The sequence below is a fragment of the Orbicella faveolata genome, unplaced genomic scaffold (genome assembly GCF_042242905.1).
Source record: "Orbicella faveolata isolate gen_17 unplaced genomic scaffold, um_ofav_v1 contig_34, whole genome shotgun sequence".
In the NCBI taxonomy this organism is placed as follows: domain Eukaryota; kingdom Metazoa; phylum Cnidaria; class Anthozoa; order Scleractinia; family Merulinidae; genus Orbicella; species Orbicella faveolata.
The window spans coordinates 34073038-34093132 of record NW_028301563.1 but is presented as its reverse complement, the minus strand read 5'-3'; the positions used below and the strand labels follow the sequence as shown (position 1 = coordinate 34093132).

Below are 20095 nucleotides of genomic sequence, written 5' to 3'. Positions count from 1 at the left end.
TCACCATAATCATGGCTGCATGTTAGGTCTCAAGAGTACCCTGCTATAATGAGGGCCTCCCTGTAAGGGGCCAGAGTTCCACACAGCAGCTGAATACGCGAAAATGCTTGAAGAAAGCTTTGTTGAGGAACCAAGTTTTGCAGTGCTCTTATAGCAATCTAATCCGTCTGTGAACGCTTCCACTGTGAGCAAGCTTCCTAAGGGGGATAGAGTACGGTGCACTATCTACACCCCCCCCCCCCGCCCCCCGTCAACACCGCTCGGCGAGAGCGCTTCGATCATGACAGAACAAACAAGATATCGTAACATCAAAAACAGACCAATCATTTCCAGAAAATCAGTTTTATTAATAGGCTTTCCTCCCTGCTACTCTCTCAGCCATGACAGGTTGAGATACAAACAGTACTGCTTAGAGAGGAACATTTTAAATATGTAAGTCTGTGGTCGATATTCCTCGACCAAATAAATTAATCAAGTAACGATTCATTGCAAAGAATTTACTATACGAAATACGCGACTAATAGTTTCAGCCAACTCGTGGAAAGCTCCGGGGAAACTCCTGAAGCTTGTCCCGCCGTTTTCCTAGTGAGTTGACTGTAGACAGATTTCAAATACACTGTCGTGTTATGTTTGTGATATCAAATATTCTAAAACTCTGTTTAGCATTTTGCAAGGACCATTGAGGTCACCCAGCACGTTTTAAATCACTAAACTTCACTCTTTCGTGCTAACTCGATCATAAAAATCTGGCGCCTTTTGGAAGCGCAAGGGTTGAAAATGTTTCCATGCTTCACTGAAAGCGATTGTCAAGGAGATGATTGTAGAAAATAGGCCTAATCACGGTTTTCGACGCCATCTTGATGGGCAGGTAAAGCGGTCAGAAATTACAGTGTTTGTATGGGAATCCGATGGCAAACAACTTATTCCAAAATTGAATTTTACACTAATTGTGAATCGCAACATTGAAATACTTGGTGGAAGATTGTATTCACCAAGTTTGAAGGATGTAGCTTGGCTGAAAGACGCTCAATCAATTTTTCTAATTTTCCTTACATCTGTCTGTAAATTTGGCTGGGTAAACGCAGTTCGCGTGAAAAAAAAAAAGAAAGAAAGAAAGAAAGAAAGAAAAAAAAGAAACAAATGTATGGGAAATTAGAAATTAACTGGGCGTCTTCTAGCCCAGCTACGTCCTTCAAATTTGGTCAATACAATCTGCTACCTGGTATGATAAAGTTGCAATTCATAAGTTGTGCAAAATTGATATTTAAAAAGAGTTATTTGACATCCGATTCCCATACAAACACTATAACTGCTTTCCCTACCCGGCAAGATGGCGTCGAAAACCGTGATTATATCTAAATAAAGAACATCACAGTAACTCATCTTTGCCGCATCTCACAAACAAAATTACTCTTCAGTTAAAAGCAACGTAGTTCCAATAAATTAGGGTATTTCCAAATATTTTCTTTTAAATTAGCTAAATTTTACGAAATTTTTACCTAATTTGACTTATTCACTCCACAGAGGAAAAAAGCCTGGAGTTAACCATGACAACAACAAAAATATAACCCTTACACAAAACTTGAAGCCTACATTTTACACTTGTGTTTTTAGCCCTGAGAGCATCGTTCATGCCGCAAATTATTTTAAACCGCGTTTAGCCAATAAAATTGTACAACGCGGAATTTAAACAAGTTGAAGATCTAGTGTGAACGCAATATTAAAGTTGAAAATGGCTCATGAAATAACTGGCAAATTAGAACACTGCTTGGAAAGCGTCAGATATAACCATTATTATAAATCCTATTTTGAAACTATTTACACGTGTAATATAAACAAAACCTCTTTCTTAAAGGCGAGATTCACCCATTACACAATAATTCACACATTATTATAACAGAAACTCTGTGTCATTAAAAGGTCAATTTTACCAGTAATAAATTTCAGTTCACTTTAAGAAATTGTAAAATTCACCTATTCTTACAAAACAAATCAAATATGTAATCTAGGAACATAAAGAAATAATTATGATACACTTTAAATAGCAGGTTTCATCTCTTGATTGTTATACTCTCTCATCTGCTAGGAAATCTGCAACATAAAAAGAAACGCTTCAACTTGAGGTATGATACAGTAAAAACGCGCACGTTAAAACCTAGTGGTTTAAGAACCTGCTGGCAGAAATTTCCCATTTTAATACCTCAACATTTAAGAACCTGGTTAGCCATGCAAGATCAAGCAGGTTTCTTATATCAGGGGCGGATCCAGGATTTTTCTTAGGAGAGGGTGCTCCACTAAGGAATGGCGCAACTGAATGGTGAGGTAAACAAATTTTAAAGGCGAATACGAAGAAGAAGTCTTCATCTCGGGGGGGGGGGTGCGCAGTCCCTGCACCCTCCCCCTAGATGGGTTACAGTGAAATATACGGATAAACAGTTTAACCAAGGAGTGTGACTTTGAGATTGCAAATTTCTGGCAATCAACAACTATATCTAGCCTAAATTGCCAATAGCTACCCCAAAATACAAGAACCTGTTTTGCCAGACTTCGAAAAATGTAGGTTCTCACACGCGGGTTTTACTGCAGTGTTATTGAAGAAACGTTTTACAAGCGAATACGACTGAGTCGTTTTGTAAAAGCTGTTCATTAGCAACTGAGTGAGTGACATATTTTCCAGGTCTTACCGTCTATAGTTTCCTACTACTGTTGTTTAGAGGCTGTCGCGTCACTGGTCTTGTCATCGTTATCGTTAAGTTCATCCACAGGAATACTGGGGAGAGGAGCTCTCCAGTACGTAAAGGAACTAAATTGGTCGGGTGCTATGAGCCCCGAGGGTGGAAGACCCTCTGTCTTGAATGGAGGGAACATTTGGTCCACCAGGTCACTAAGTTTGATGTACCTGACGAAGAAAAACACAGCAGTGGTTGGTTTAAAGAATTTATTGTTCCTCAGGTATGCTAAGCTTGTCAAGCGATTGTTTGCACGGTTTGTTAGGAGAAACGGAATAAGGTGATGTTAAGAAAAACATACTCAGGGCGCTGCTCTAGCCAATCAGAGTTCATCATAAGTTCTTTCAAACCCAACAGCAGCACTCATTTTCCCACGCTTGCAACCGGCAACATGTTTTCCCGCGCTTGGCACAAGTTGCGTGTTTTCCCGCGCTTGCGTGTTTTTGCTTCGTGTTCTGATTGGTTCATTTTGCTTTTTTGTTGGCTGTGATTGGCTAAGATGTGACAGTTACTGGCAGTTCAGTAAGAGAATCCTGCTCTCAAAAGCTGTGAAAAGTTATACACGTAATACTTACGAGGTTTGGAAGGCATTCGTCAGGTCATGCCTCACTTCACCCTACAAAAACCAGGAAAAAGACAGCGTTAGTTAAGTCTGCAGCTTGTTGGAAAATTATTGCTGATTTATGATGGCCATCAGTAACGTACTGCTGCAATAATGGCGTTAAGTTACGCAAAGGCTGTTTAAAAGACAAATTCATAAATTGCTCACCACAGTGCTTGGAATTGAGGTTGGTTATGTTGACGTCTATTCCCTAGTCTTGATATTGAGTACCCATAATTATTTAGCTCTTAATAACCGAGCAGGAGGTCTGTATGGGAGAATCTTGACCGAGGTTGTAAGTACAAACCGAACGCAGTGAGGTCTGTACAAACGACCGAGGTCAAGATTCTCTCATACAGACCGACTAAGCTCGGTTAATAAGATGTTTATTATATGGCAAACAAGAACAATTTAATTCGTTTAACGTAACTGGTTTGAAGTTAACTGACATTTTGCTTGCGAACTGCAATGAGCTGAACTTAATTCTGCCAAAGTTTGCTCGTCCTCTTTACTTTTTTCTCATCACGCTTTTTGGCACTTCGATAAATAAATATTGTTAGAAGAAAATAGTCAATGCATCTTAGTTTGCAACTTCTTCACCGCAAAACATTACCGGTCGAGATGGGAAAATCTAGACCGCTTTCAATGTCGATTTCAGCCAATCAAATTCGTGAATTCGGTAGTTCCCAGTCCTTGTGAGAAACAGCCATATAATGATGTAACTTATGACTGGATTAATGATAGCTTCCCCGTTTCACAATTCCTTTCACCACTAGTCCTGCTTATCACTAGTTCAACTCATTGTACTTGCTTATGTGTTTGATAATTTAATTATTATTACTTATTACAATGCCCACCTCGATTAGCCTACGCTATACGTGGGTAGTGTAAATTGTAAGTTTTAATTTGTAATGGTAATAACTAAAACTGTAGACAAACTGTATATCGATTACACAAGCTAATGCATGAGGCGATGAGTAGTGTCACATTGAGTTGTATCAGGTCTTACCCTGTGGTTGATGGTGAAGATCCTAGACACAGATATACCAACTGCTCGGTAAGAAAGCACGTCCTGTGAAAAACAGCGAAAATAAGGTTTAGTTGTTTTCTGCGTTTGTGAAAACGATAAATATATGAAAATTTTCAAACTTTTTGAAGAAAGACACTTGTCAGAAGCATGTTAATGGTCGAGAATGAGATAGATCACACGATCTGCATCTAACATGTTAATGAGTAGTTCTGGTACACATACACAACACTGAAATGAACACTACACTTTAATCTCAGCAAGTGAAAGAAAAAAACACTTTTGTAGAGCAAAAGCACCGCACTTGCCCCTGGTTAGATGTTTTCTAGCGCTATGTGGCACTGATTACATGTTTTCCCGCTCTTTATTGGCGCTGATTACATGTTCTCCCGCGCTTGGCACTGTGTATGTATTTTCCCGCGCTTGGCTGGCCGCGCTTTTCACTAGTTACATGTTTAATACGCTCAACATTATCAAAACTACTTCTCCTACTGTAATACGATAAAGTCTATTGAAAGTAAACTCACATTGACTTTATTCCCAAATCCAGCATAAAAAGGATTTCTATTTGAAGCCGGGAACAAGCTCTGGATATCTCGTAGACAGGCGATCTTGAACTCCTCTGGCTTCTTCTCAATCACTTCTCTGTAGAGCAGTAATGAAACAAAAGGTCTCACTTTCACCTCAAAATGAAATCGTTTCGGTTATTTCACGAAAGTCAATTAAATTTTTGGTTAGAAATACGTGGGCTGCCCACTCTGATCAACACAAGCAGCAGCGTAAAGCAATGATGGTTTATCAGAAAACTCCGAGCGTTTTACATGGAACGACTTTTTCAAAACGTCGCATTCCCAATGTTTTACATCTTCGTCAAATGTTGTCGTTGTTTTACCTGTGAAAGGCTTTGATGAGTGACTCGGGCGAGAGAAGCAATGGTCCGTCCGGTAACATCAACTGATCCTGTTTTACGCTCTTCAGGTAGTCTCGAGTCTGCTGGGCCTGCGAGAAAAGGAAACCCAGAACAAGGACCTGTTAACTCAGGCGGCGTCAACACTACGCCGGAGAAATTTGAAAACGCAGCTTTATTTCTCCGGTTAGGCCTACCGTCCACACTAATCCGTCACGAACGGAGCTTTTTCAGTAACACGCTCTTCAAACCGAAGGGATTTGAAAACGCCGGCTTTTCGTTTTAGTATGACGGAAAACATTTTGAAACCGATGACCTTACGATGGTAAGGTGATATCCCTGCCCCAGTCTTTTTTTCCGAACACAAATCTAAAATGACCGGTGATTGTTGCGTTTTCAAAGTTCTCCGGCGTAGTGTGGACGGAAAACATTTGATACGTTTTCAGAGTGAAACGTCCGTTTTGAGAACGGGGATCACACCACGCCTGAATTGAAAGCATGACGCCATTTTGGATTTACAAAGTTAGCAAAGTTGACTTACGTCACAGAATATCAGAAAATCTTGAAAAAAGTTTAGTTTTGCAGGTTTGTCTACCCTAATCCGTCTCTTTCAATCTTAGCTACTCTTATCCCTTTAAATTATCATTTTTGCATCGTTTCCTCAGATACGAAAAGATAGTTTTAGTTTCAAGGGAGAGCTATTAACATGGTGGTGTTACTGCCCAATTGGAGTCAAGTTCGTAATAGGCAGTGTTAACAAACTGGCCAACACATGCTGTTCAGATATCGCTATTTAAAATGATCGTCACCAACACAAAGGGAAAGAGTGCTGTATCACAAATTGAAAGTTTTAATGACTGAAGTGATTCTGAACTACAATGAAACGACAGTGTCCAAAAATGCAAAAGTATTCCCTCCCGTGTTGAGTTGGCAGTTGGAGAAAAGGTCTTCGTTTTTTCCAGCAACAAGGGGGCGGGGATGGGGGGGCACTCCTTCCCCCGGCCTCTTCCCCTAAGTTCGAGCGTTAAAAGGGGAATTGCCTGTATGAGATTATTTAACGAATGATAACGTCAGCCCTACCTGCCCAATAGCTCGAGCCGATAAATAAAGAACTTTGTAACCATTTTTCCGGATGGCACAAAAGAAATGAGCCTGAAATAACAACAAGACGAAAGTCACTTTAATTTAGTTCAATCACGGTTTTTTTTGGCAATGTACAAAATCACCTTTGAATTGAGGGAAATCTGAAAATAGTAGTTTGCTAAGCTAGAAAAACACTAAATAGATAATAATAAACCATAAAGAAACAAGGATGATTAAGGATGGAGAAGATTAACACGGATTGCAAACAACGAACTTGAAAAAAATTTAAGATAAACTTTTCAAGATCAGCAAACCGTGACGTACCTCCTCAAAGGCGAACCGTCATTGAGTCAAGTTCGTTGTTTGCAATCCTTCTAAATCTTCCCCAAGATCTTAAATTGCAACAAGCTTATTTTCACAACTGCTTAAGTTGTGAACTTAACTGTGACGATCTGTCATGCTTTACATTTCTTGTAATGTTAGTTCTCAGAATATGTTAGAACAGCAACACGACATCCCTAAATTGATGATTCTCTGTATTCTCAATACCTGCCTACTTGGAAATGTATACACATTGTTAGGAGAAACTAGATGTTTGTCATGACATACCACTCCTGATTGAGCCCAAGCCTGTCCTACTACTGGCAGAATCTGTCCCAATACATCTGACCTGAAACAGTGGAAACACACAAAGATTACCATTTGTACTCCAGTAATTTGGTCAAAACTTACAGGTTTTGATCAAAAATTGAGCTCTGTATAGTCTTTACATGCAACGCATAGAGCAACATTCAGGAAACCATCACATGTTATTAAGTAATTAGTCAGGGTTTCCAATCAAAATAAATAATACTGAACAACTTTATTCAAGTGTCAAATGTATTTAGCACTGTTTTGCTAATTGGGACACTGTAAATAATTATACAAATATTGCAAATAGAACATAAACCATTAAGAATCCTAACTGGTGGAAGGCTAGAGCAGTTGAACTTGGCGCTACCGAGAACAAATCCAGATAGCGGTAGGGTGGAGAATTTGAACCACAGACTACTCAGCCACACGGCCTCCACAAAAAATACTTGTACTTGCAAGTACTGTGAAACATCTGATGACAGAAGCCTTCTGCAAGTTTACACTTAGTTATGGAAAGTCCCATGCAATGGTCCAAAGGATATCATGGGAAGTTCCACTTCACCGACCTACATATTAAAGGCACGTTACTGACAGAGTACTTTTTAGTTTTAGTTAAACAGCAGATCTTCGACTCTTGACTAGCTGTTTTACGACTCACTTGGTTATTGTTCCATCTATGTCGGAGATGACAATTTTGTCACTGTAGTTCCACAAGTAGATTGTGGCAGTGCACATTGCAGTACCCTGAAATCACAAAGACCCGCAAATAGAACAAGTTACAAAAAGCTTTATAAATCTAGTTGACTCCTCAGTTTAACGTCCTCCATTGGCCAGTGTTGACCCCCTGGATTGTATGCCTTGGTAATGACTCATAACATTACATATCATTACTGTAACAAATCGATGTAGAGCCTCCCTTTCAAGTGTCCTCTAAGAACATGTTTTTGTTAAAAAGGGCTAGTTATTAGTGCTTCTTATTAGCTCTCATCCATACCAATAAGCTCCTCTCTACCAACAAGTAATCTTATTTCATAACTGCCCCTATTCTGTTTTGGTTACAATATCAATGACAACAGAGTGCATACAGATGTCACACGAGTCACCTCCCTTGGAAACTCTTCATGTTATCCCCGCACCACAAAACGACTGGTACAACTGATATTTTCATGCACAAGGGCAAAATTCCTTCAAATATCACCCATTCACCTCCCCATTTCTTAATAAGTACTGTCTCTATGAAGTGCCCTCTGTACCTGATATTTTGTAGTGACGGAGAATGTCACGCTGTTTGCACCTTCCTTAAGTTTCAAGCTTGCCTGTGAAAAAAAGTGATAAAAAAATATAAGACTACATGGAATATTAATTGCCTATGATAATTCCAACCCAAAAGAGATTCTCTTAGATTCCTTATTACCCATGATATCACAAATGCCCTATTTTTCAAACCAATTTGCACTCCCCTTGAGGTTTTGAGAAACTTTGTTTTTGTTGTATGCATTCATACATAAAATAAAAGTCAAATAATGTTGTCGTCCTGGTGAGGTGTAGGGGGGTTGGGATGGGGACTCCATAAAAAAAGGGCTGGAGTACTTGTTGTACTTTTTAGGGGTTAAAAAGGCAGTTTTGGTACCTCCTAGGTGTTCAACTAAGAAGGTCCACAGCAGGAGCTGTTGTGATACCTCTTAGGGTACTAAGCCAAAAACATCTGACAGGAGATAATGTGTTGTTTCAGAATTGGTACAGTTCAAGCCACGCCCACAAAATACGATCTTGGTGCCTCTTAGGAGTTCTTTTCAAAATTTGTGGCAAGCACCCCGGTCCTTTTTATGTGGAAGTCCCCCCCCCCCCCCCAGGGTTGTTCTATTTCAAGAAGTTGTCAAAACTCTGCAACAAAGGAATCCTGATAATCAGAAGACTTGATAATAAATGTTGTTATTGGAGTGAAATTCTTGTCAAAGATATTTATGTTGTTTTTCAAATGGTAATCCTTGTCACTTACAATTTGCTCAGAAGATAGGCGTGTCACCTTCCTGTAGTTACCCTTGAGAAATACATCAGATTCATTGCCGCTGGCGTACTCAGATATTTTCCTCTCTCTGTTGTCATTGCCATCTTCTTCTCTGTTCACCTCCTGCACTGATAGTTGCTTCCTGTTGCTACTGCTGTGTACTCTCAGTCGTGGCTTGTCCTTCTTTATGTCTTCGTTCTCCTCATCAGAACTCTGAAATATTTCATACAGGAACAAAATAGATTTGCATTCATTTTATTAGTAATTAAATAATCTTCACAAAGAAGCTAGCTTAGACAACTTCCAGTTATAAATTGATACACAAATTTGCACCAACTGACCAAGAATGAATTAATCTGTCTAAAGTTCTCCCAAGACATCCTAGTGTGAATACTATACTACAAGATTATATATTCAGTGAAAGGTCTTAAAATTATGTGCCCATAATATTCTGAAACTATGCTTGTAGGACTGTAGAAGAAACCAAATACTTCCAGATATTTAAAACTGTATTTGTTTTAAGACACACATAATTATGTAACCATATTTCTAAAATTATTCATTTTTGGCCACTATGTAAACTACACAGTTTTTCGGCAATTGAGTCAACCCATATAAGAGTTTCATTCCTTCTCACCTTTTCTTCATTAGCTCTCCAAGAAAACCAGTAATACATGTTTCTGTAGCTTCTTCTTTTTTCCTGCCAAAATATTTTTATAATTAAAAGCACTGCTGATCAAAAACTTACTTCATCTGATGTGTTACTGTAAAACAAACTAGAGAAGAACCTTTCTGATTGAAAAGTCTGTATTAACAGAACTACAACCATCACTCAATGTGCAGTCTGACTTGATCTGCGAAGTTATTCACTGATGATTAATACATTTACATACTTCACACATACTGGAATGCAATCCATTTCAAACTTAACTCTTAAATGATAACTTTGATATTGACATTAACGACCTCAATATTGACAATGATGTCTGGTGCATCAAAAATGTCAACTGACATTACTTTTAACAATCTTTCATGTATCAGAAAAGTCATTAATTAGATACAACTAAAAGAGAAAGTTGAACATGTTTGTCTTAAAGAAACTATTTTGTGTACAGAAAGTTAAGGAAAATTATCTTTGTCTGTACTGTCAACAATAGATTTTTTTCCAAACAGTGTAATTTATCACCAACCTTTTTAGGCATGTGCTGTTTCACCAAGGACTGGACAGTATCCTACACAAAAAGACATCTTCAATTTACAGTCCAAGTTTTGTAATGCCACAAGAAAAAAACACCATAAATAACTGACTTATGTGCATGTTCTACTAATCTGGCTACTGGTTAGTTGATCCAGTATGTGCCTCCCCCCCCCCCCCCCACCCCCCAGCATTTTTGTCATGTAACCCAGTAACTTGTTTGATCAAGGAACCTCTCTGAAGTGCCTAATATACAAACCATTAGCTTGGTCAAATCTGTTCTGATGAATATAAATTATGAATAAAACAAACAAAAAAACTTTGTAAAATGAAAATAACATGATGTGATGAAGGGGTCTTTGGAAAATTGCATGCAATAAAGCAAATATCTCTCAATACTGTGACCAACACCTAAATTCTCCTTGCGAATTTAATGCAGTACCAGATGGGTGATGAGAATAACAAACATGATCAACTAGATACATGTACTCAACATTACCTGTCTAAGGGGTCTTTGGAAAATTACATGGGACATTAACATCGGAGCAGCAATCTGCCAATTATAATACCTAGTATGCAAAAACAGCATATTATCAATAGCAGCTTCAAATCCCATATTTTTCAAAACTAATTTCAGAAAGAGTGTATGGTTTCATTAGCGCTTTTGCCATCCAGAAATTGTGCACTTTTTGAAAGCCGATTTCTCCTGGAATATTTCACCAATTACTTAAAGTTTCACAAGCTCTTTAAATGTTTGTAGTCAATTCGTGTCTAGCGTGATGCCTTCTCTGCGCAAAGTTGTATGTTAATAAGAAAAATGTAAACAATGACATCAGCAAAGATTTGCCTATAGATACCTGTCGTTAATTCTGATAACAAGTTTGGGGTCTGACAATAATGAAGGGTTGTTACACAGGTCATCATATGTCACCATGGACTGCATGAAACTTTCTGGAAAAATAAAACACAGAAGATTCAAAACTGAGGACCAGATTTCATCTCTTTTTGAGTTAATGCTTCACAAAGAATGAAGATTTAATTACCAAGTGCAACTTTGCCATTTTTTAGCTCCCCACACAAAGACATGGCAATGTCGTGATACTCATCGCTGGAAAAAGAAATCAGAGAAAAAAGGAAAAATTAGCGGCTGTTAGCTTGAGGAAATAATAAATGAACAAAAAAGGATTTATTTAAATAAATATCTGCCAAAAAAAATAATAACTTAGAGTATGGTCCCAGTGAAATGCATTGCACCACTGCTACCTTACAAAGTTTTAATAATTTAAATCTTCTTAGGCAGCCAGCACAGTAAATGTAACATGCCCATAAATTTCACTTGCAGTAATACTGCCTCTTTGGATGACTAGAATTTTGGAAAACTGACGAAGAGAAAAGGGCCACTGAATTGAAAATTTATGACAGGACAACAGCGCAAGACTATTTTTCATTACAATGCTGGGAAATAGCATCTACATAAAATACATCTATTATATTCAAACTAGCATAATTACGTTGTTTCTTTTGGTCCTTCACCAGCTGTAGGTGAACAAGGAAGTGATGGCCCAATCCCAGATTCTCGATCTTCTGATCCTGACCCACTCTGCTGCTGTTGTAATTTAGAGTCTCTGTACAGACAACAAAGCAAAAATATTTCAACACTATGACCAAGACTTTAATTTTACTTATGACCTGACTACAATACCACAAGGGTTATTCAAGACATGGAGGATAAAGAATATCATCAATATTAGGTTTACACAGTGTCTTGATTTAGTAGCAATTATTCTCATATGTATGTTGTAGGTCAAAATGAAGTTCAGGTTAAAATGATTTTAACCTAGTTTGATCCTTGATTTCTTTTGTCTTCTAACCCTAATTATTCATGATCCATGAATCATTAGGATTAAGGAAAAAAGGAATTTCATTTTAACCTGAATTTTACTTTGACCTACCATATGGATATCAGCAAAGAAAATTTCTTATTAATATTTTGCATGTTTTCCACTTCTATTCATCTTGAAAATACTTTAACCAACAAAAGAAGTCATCAAAAAATCTTCAAAATGGTCATATAACAAATCTTCAACTACAAGAATTACATTAACAGGTTTGACTTACAAAGCTTGGTGGAGGTAAAGTGCTGCCACTTCATGATCAACCATTCTGAGATCATCTAAGAGAATCCCCTCCTTGTTACCAATCTGCAAGGATTCAAAACAAATTACATCACTCTTAATTTAAAATCAATGGTAACTAGAAACAGTCTTCTTTCTCTAGAAAGACAAAGTCATGACAACAGTTGGGAGGAGCATGCTACTTGACTATTTCCTAGAATCAGTTTAAACATACGGTTTTCGTTCTCTGGAAAGACCAGGTCAAATTATGCAGTCAGCTTACCCACTATCTCTTGGAAAGAGTTCAAAGATAATGGGTGATAACAATGCACCCTAGCCATAAAATACAGTGGAGGTAGTGTTTACAACACGCAAATGAAAATAGAGATTCTGCAGGGATAGTGCCTTACTGTAATGGTCTGGGTGTCAGGATGTTACTGGCAAAATTTAAGTGTTATACATGCAAGTTAGTGCAAGCAAACATTTATTTTGATTCTGTACATGCATTTGGATTTCTTGCAGTTCTGTAGACACTGGTACTTGTGTTTAAGTTTGCATCACTAGAGAAAACCAGTCTTAAGGACTCTCAAAAGCACAATAATACTGCCTGACAAATGTAGCACCAATGTAGCAACTTATCCATACACATTGGACATTATTTCTTATGTTAGAGCACACACATACCTTGTGATGTGACGACTTAAATGATGAATCTCTCCTCTTTGCCTTGTGCATGTGTTTGATGTCTTCTTTTCTCAAATCTGCTTCAACAAAAAATGAAGAACCAACTTGAATCATTGCAATGCTTTCACTCAAAACCAAAAAATCCAAACTAGCAGTCAATTTTCAGTCTAGCAGTAATAATATTAGGGGTTAAAGGATGCAGGTTTTTATTTCAAATGAATACATGATAGTCTGGTTTGAAGAAGAGCCTTCACTGATGAACTTACATGCATTTACTGGGAGTCAACCATTTTAATTTGTATTTAAATCTCTCTTCTCACTTACAAAAAGCCAATCAGATTGAGAATTGGGGAGTACATGTAGCTAACTCGAACGCACATTCAGAAATCACTCTGAAGTACTAACAAAAGTTAGAAAATGTCAACAAGCAACAACAAATTTAGTGATGCTCTCTACCTGAAGGTTTCCTGTCTTGCAAAGATCTTCCTTCCGGCCCCTGATGTACAAAGCAAATTGAACAATAAAATAAATAAATAAACAAATAAATAAATAAATAAATAAATAAAATAAAATAAAATTAGCATTGTTTTACAATTTAGCCTCTTTTGAGTCACTGATGTAAGAAATTATTGTTCAATTTCTATCTTTAGAAGCAATATGACTTAACTGTACCTGATGAACCACTACATTATTAATTAATTAATTTGAAAGTAATTTTTTTTTCAGAACATAAAGCATGGAGGTCCCAGTTATTGAAGCCTGTTTGCTTGGAGAGAGATACTATGATTTTTCTGCCAAACGTTGTTGACCAGCAGACTTTTAGCGAGGATTTGAAAAGTGGGCGTCCAAAATGTGCTATAGGGTCTGCTCAAATGAAAAATTTATAAGGCAACATATGAACAATAAAACGATTTCCTTTAATAAGTGGCCGTCCACAGGATGCCTAGATGCCCATCTGGCTAAAAGCCTGTTGACTATCAACCTCAGGATGATCTGTACAATGCTTTACTTATGTCCTCAATAAAGACTATTATCTAATATTACGAAAAAACTTCATGTGAGCCTGAACCTGTGGTAGCTTTCCCCAGGCCCATCGGATTTCGTTTTCTCTTGCAATGTTCTCTTGGCTCTGATGCAACTCCAATTCTGAGTCACTCATATAGTGCTGTGGTTTGAGTGGATCGTTCACTTGTTCATCACTGCAAGAGAAATGGTTAAAATGAACATTAGATCACCAAGTTCTCCTTACTCTCTTGCATACACTTCATACAATTCATTTCATGAGAATTGAGTTTTCAATCAGAGTTTTCTCCCAAGACCATTCCTTTCACACAGACTTCAGGACTGTATTCCAAGGCTTGTTCATGTTCTTGATCCAAGACATGCTCTGGCTAGCTTTCTGTGTAACACTTACTTGTACCTCCTGCTTAGTTATCTGCCAAAATGATGACTACAACATTTCTTACTCAAATTTCTCCAGACAGCAATGAACTAATTACATTACAAGCGATCAACAGCTTTGAGCAGTTTTCATTTGAGTGTACAAAATTAGTTGCTTATTTGCACTTACTATGCTATATGATTGGCTTAAAATCCTTGTACCACTTTTTTATCCAATCAGAAGTGAAACCAAAACCTATTGTAACTCATTTGCTCTTATTTTCATACGCTTCAGGTAAGCAACAAGTAATTACTTTGAGTTTTGATTGGTTCACTGTCTGTGTCCTTTGTGATTGACTAGGAGTAAGAACTTTGGATTTGGTTGTATGACACAAACTGCTCTATTTCTCCTAATAACATCAACACATATTGACAAAAACAGGTGCTTGACAGGAATGAAAAAAGTCAACCTGGGAATACTGTCCTGATGAATCTATAAAATCTCATAGCAAATATAAAAGAAAACTATGGCAAATGGTAAGGAGAATTTGATAATTAGTCAGAGGCAAAAACAGGCAAACCTCTTACCTGTGAGTAGGCGGAGAGCCAATGGGTGAATCCAGATCAGAGAAAGGATAGAAGTCTCTGCTAAATCCACTTGGAATGGACGTTGAGCTTGAACCTTGCCACTGAATAATAAAAGTTGGAATGCTGGACAATCAGATACAGCTTGTATCTTTACCACCTGACAGAGTTATACAATCCAATCCAAATCCAATCCAAATCTATTTGACATCTAGCTATGAGCACCATGAGGGTAGCTCACTGGATTATGGTGCACACTTAAATGACTAGTTGTCCATGTTCATGTACTTAGTATGACAGCCCAAGTTAGCTAGCTACATTAAATATATTCATAATGTTTGTTATTGATTGCCAAATTAAACAGAACCCAATAATTATGAAGTTGTTACGAAGGTGTCAATATTGAATTATCAATTGAAATAAATTAAAAACTGTGCCAGGAAGCAAATTTTAGCACAGCCCAAATCATTGACACTTAATGGTGAGGCACCCATTTTTCATTATTTAGTGTATATGTTACCGTGGTTTCACTGTCCGATAAGCAATCATGTTGATCAACATTCCGTCGCATCGGTATAGGAATACTGTCTGACTTGGAAGGAGAGGTCACTTCTAAAGCCTGAAATGAGCCGCAGCGATAACATCACTATCAATGCACCAATCTTTTGCTTCATGTAACCGCAACAAACATGTATCAATAACATTTCCCAATTACTAGCTTCACCTTCACCTTTACCTGTCCCCTGGTGCCAAGTTGGCGCATAGGGCCTCAAAATTACTTGCTTACTGCCTTCTTTCTAGCCAGCAGGTTAGTTTTTTAAGATCAATCTTGCTCAGTACAAATCTCTCAGCAGAATAAAGTGCTACCTAGTTACCCTGTACTACACAATACAGCTTTTTCCCAGGCACCTTGACTACCAATCCTTGTTGGGGATCCACTGGGATGCTGGCATGCTGCTTCTGCACACACACAATGTGACCCAAAACTAGTTGACTATGGCAAAATGTAGAGCTAGACCTAAGAATTGGGAAACGCATTTTCAGTGGACATACCTCCAAGTTGCTATCAGTCTCTGAAATGTTATCAACAGGAGGGACCTCCTTGTTGTCAACAGCATCTATGCTAGGCTCCTTTGTGGGCGACAAAGAAGATTCTTCAGATTCCCCAGCTTCTGGATCACTGTGAGTGTCATCATTTGCTTTGCTAGCTTCCTCAATACTAACATCTGAATTTTTTGAATCTGGTTTACTCTCCTCTGTTTCTCCTTCATCTGGGGTTAACCTGCCTTTCTCATGATCAACAGTCATGTTGTATTCTTTCTCTGCAGCAGATGTCACATTGGTATCCTTCTCTGCATTTTCAGACACGCAAGTTTCGCTACTTCCCCTACTAACATTTGCATTGCTACCACTTTCCTGAAATAAACACAAAGATAGCATATTAATTTTAAGTTAATGCTATTTCACTATTCAGCATCAAAATATATCTGGTTAACAAGAGACATGCGCACCAACCTGCTGGAAACTCATTAGAAATTCTGCAGGGGGGAGGGTGATGGGGGGTGGAGACTCAAATTAGCCAACAGATTACAGAGAAAAAAATGAAGCTCAACTGGATTTCCTGGAGGGGTGGATCAGGGAAGAGGGGTTTAAATTGCCTCCCCTCCCACAAAAAAAAATAGTGACCAAGAGCAACAGGCCATTTCTGACACTGTATCAAAAAAAGGGTTTGTGCAAAACCATTCATATGAAAATGTGTTCTGCCTACAATTTCATTTTCATGCAAATCAAACTCATTGTCCTGTGAAAGGTTTTGCACAAACGCTCGTTTTGAAACAGAGGCACAGAGAAACTCGGAAAAGACCTAACAGGATCATGCAGATACAATCTACCTGCACTAGAGTTAAAATATGACAAGAATATCTTTTATCATGAGAAGTTTACCTCAAGTGACCCGCTGTCATTTTTCTTGACATCTTGAAGAGTCTCTGGAGTGGGTATTGGGGAGATGCAAAACTCTGACGGATCATTGGTCTCTACTTCTTCAACAAAGAAAGCTTCTCCTGCATCGCCAAGTTTCATATGAAGTTCAACAGGCTCTCCATTGATTTCTATGTCAACCTGTCAATCATGTAACAAATTGTACGATTTACAATCTCGCTGTCAGTGCCTCTAGTAATGACTACTGAATCCATGGGTTGGTTGTAATTAATGCTATTTCTCATATTACAGCTTCTGATTGTGTTGTTAGTGAGAATAAGGCATGAACTCTGCCAACTGATGAAAAACGGGTTGCAGTTCTTACAGATAGAGCCATATAAATTCGAAAAGTTTCTTCTCTCATGTAATACCTGATAGGACCTAATAAGCATAACAATGCTTTAATTTAATACATGCATGTTTGTGAATGTGTCATCAAATTTACAGGAGGCTTAAAAATCTGCATAAATAATTCTAAATCAAAATTTTTGCCACACTTAAACCAGCACATCTATATTTGATGTACGGTGCAGTACTAGTTGATATCACACACGGCCTTGCTTAGAATCTCTGAACTCAGAAAAAGACAGCTAACCCAAACATTTGTCATTCTGCAGGCTTGTAAAAATTAAAATTGGAGTGATTACAATCACAACATTCCATTCATGGATCTTACATAATTGAATTGTTTTCTCAAGAGAGTAAGGGGGTGTGTATATGGTGGTGCCATTTAAATAAACCAATGATATTTACGGGAAAACAATAACGAACAAGCCGAAGTTGGGGAGGAAGATTAGAGGTAAAAAACCCGTGAGAAAAATCATGCAATCAATAAACAATGTGCATTTTACTATCTTCATGCAATTTATGTAAACAGAAGCTTCTCCGTAAGCTTTCTAAAATTTCTGCAGCTCATTTGCCCAATGTTTGTCTTGCTCTGAAAAGTTGTTTAATTTATGTATCTAAATAGAAAATTTAGAGCTAAGATCTTTCAGCGACGGAGAAAAAGAAGCAATTATATGATATTCCTCGCACGATAATAAACAGCAACAAGGGGTTACACGATTTCATTGAATCTGGTAAAATGTTTGTCATCTTGTATCTTAAGTAGAATCGCTTGATAATGTGAAGTTCGAACTTATAACCTTGTAAAACTTTACAAAAAATAAAGGAATCATTGAAAAGGGATACATATCTTCTGATGTTTAGAAAAGGACATTCTCGGATCCCTAAACGGCTTCCAAGAACAGCAAGTGACGCGATGGGAAGGTACAGTACAGTACAAAACCTCGATCATTTTAGATCATGGATTTAGCTCTTAAACAGTAACAACACAGCTGAATTCTTTCAATGAAAGTGTAAACTAGTACGAGATATTCCAAAAAGAGAATTTGCAAATACAGTTTTGATCAAAAACTGCGCTACTAGAATTGTCTCATCTACGTCTTGGTTATGTCAGCGATATTCGCCGCGTTGATTGCGATTCGACGATAGTTATAAGCTTATATCGCAAAATTTATGTCCCAGAATCTAACTTAATATGTGCAGGTGAAGTTGAAAGAAATGCTTCTACTTACGATCTTTTCTCTACTACGAAGCACGCCAAGTTTCCCAAATCTAACGTGGAACGGTGAACCGATGTAAGAACCATCTTCTTGTCGAACGACCACGACGTCGATTGCTCCAGTAAGAGTGGCGGAGTTTATCTCGCTGTAAAATCCCCGCACGTTCGACACAAAACGGCCTAAATAGTTCATTCTTCAAGATGAATTCCAAGGTTTCCACTTTCAAGTCATTTCTAGCCTACAGCGCTATTCTACAAGGAGAAAACTCAGTTAAATCACACCAACAAACCACTCTTCTCCGCGCATACAGTTCCTGTTCGTGGTTTTGATAAAAGTGGGTCGAGTGGCTTAGAACACTGTCCTGGGTAGGGTAGGGAGAACAAGAAAAATAAAACGAAACTCTCAACAATTTCCGTCTCAAAGCTTTCTTTACCTGTGTCAACCAGACGATTTGCCCAGTACATACTGTGTTTCCTATGAAATTCAAGAGACTTTTGCTACTGTTATCTTTTCACTACACGGCCAAAATGCCGATCATCGGAAGACAAACAGATGACCAAACAGCTGATCTGGCACGTGATAATTTTTGTGCATCAGGAGGACCGATCGAGGACTCGCTGTCACGTCTGTCACGTTCCCGTTGCGAGAAAGCAATCGGCGTCCTTTTACTTCTCTCCCCTTTTAAAATAAACAGATTCCTTAGAGACTTCCGGAATCGAGATCAGTTATCAGAATCATACGTGAGTTTACCGAGTGTGACAGGAAAAGGTGAAGAAGATAGGTCCGGTATGCGTGCATATTGAATTCCTGCGTGACCGCCGCATGCCGAGGAGGGCCTCCCAGGGGGGTGGAATGTTCTCTTGATCCCTTGAAAATTTAACTTTTTCTCCCTAATAAGTTCCAGTCATCCCCATAGCGCCGGCTGGCCCAAAGGGCGGCAACGAGGCTCTTCCATTCTAACCGGTCTTTTGCGGCCTTCTCGATGGTGCTCCAACCGGAGTAGATGATGTTGTTGTAGCTCTTCCTCTGCTGTCCTGCGCCATGTTGTTTTTAGTCTGCCCCTTTTTCGCTTTCCTTCTGGTGTCCAGTGTACAGCAGCCTAAGTGATAGAAGTTCCATCTTTCCGTAATAGGTGCCCAATCCTCCTCCAACGCCGCTGCTTCAGGATTAGTTCCACTGCTCCCTAAAATGCTTTGTCAAAGTTTCCTTAAAGATATTCCTTGTTCGATTCCCTCACTGACTAATCCCAAAATATCCCTTGTTCCCTTGAAATAAATCATCATGTTCCGTTGTTTCCCAAAACCCCTGGGAGGCTCTCATATAGACAAGAGTACTAGGATTGCAAGGAGAACACACCTCAAACTCGTCCAAATCTTTATCAATGGAAAAAGTGCTAAAAATTACAGTTTTCTGTTCCTTCTCCGGGGGGACTCATATATAAAAAGGATGGCAGTGTTCATCGGAAATTTTGAAAAGAACCCCTAAGAAGTACCAAAATTCTGTTTTATGGGCGTGGCTTGAAATGTTTTTCACCCCTAAGAAGTATTAATTCTAAAACAACACATTATTTTCTGTCACATGTTTTGGCTCAATACCCTAAAATG

The 20095-nt window shown here is 38.3% G+C and overlaps 1 protein-coding gene across 2 annotated transcripts; it reads right to left on the bottom strand.

Annotated features, from left to right (window-relative positions):
- Positions 1–326: 326 nt before the first annotated feature.
- LOC110049168 (phosphatidate phosphatase LPIN3-like) lies at positions 327–19139 on the bottom strand. Of its 2 annotated transcripts, XM_089271565.1 has the most exons (27): positions 18925–19139; positions 18504–18742; positions 16891–17067; positions 16000–16362; positions 15467–15565; positions 14950–15050; positions 14051–14180; positions 13438–13477; positions 12982–13058; positions 12302–12384; positions 11695–11808; positions 11227–11291; positions 11041–11134; positions 10683–10752; positions 10179–10220; positions 9626–9688; positions 8980–9201; positions 8234–8296; positions 7639–7724; positions 6957–7017; positions 6345–6416; positions 5250–5356; positions 4885–5002; positions 4340–4402; positions 3305–3345; positions 2685–2899; positions 327–2091 (listed from the first exon to the last, which is right to left on the bottom strand). In XM_089271565.1, exons 2-26 carry the CDS (start codon positions 18681–18683, stop codon positions 2701–2703), a joined length of 2730 nt encoding a protein of 909 aa, XP_089127691.1. In that variant the 5' UTR covers positions 18684–18742; positions 18925–19139; the 3' UTR covers positions 327–2091; positions 2685–2700. The 2 variants fall into 2 exon arrangements, with proteins under 2 accessions (XP_089127691.1, XP_089127690.1); XM_089271564.1 differs by lacking the exon at positions 18925–19139 and having other exon boundaries at positions 18504–18829.
- Between the last annotated feature and the right edge of the window lie 956 nt (positions 19140–20095).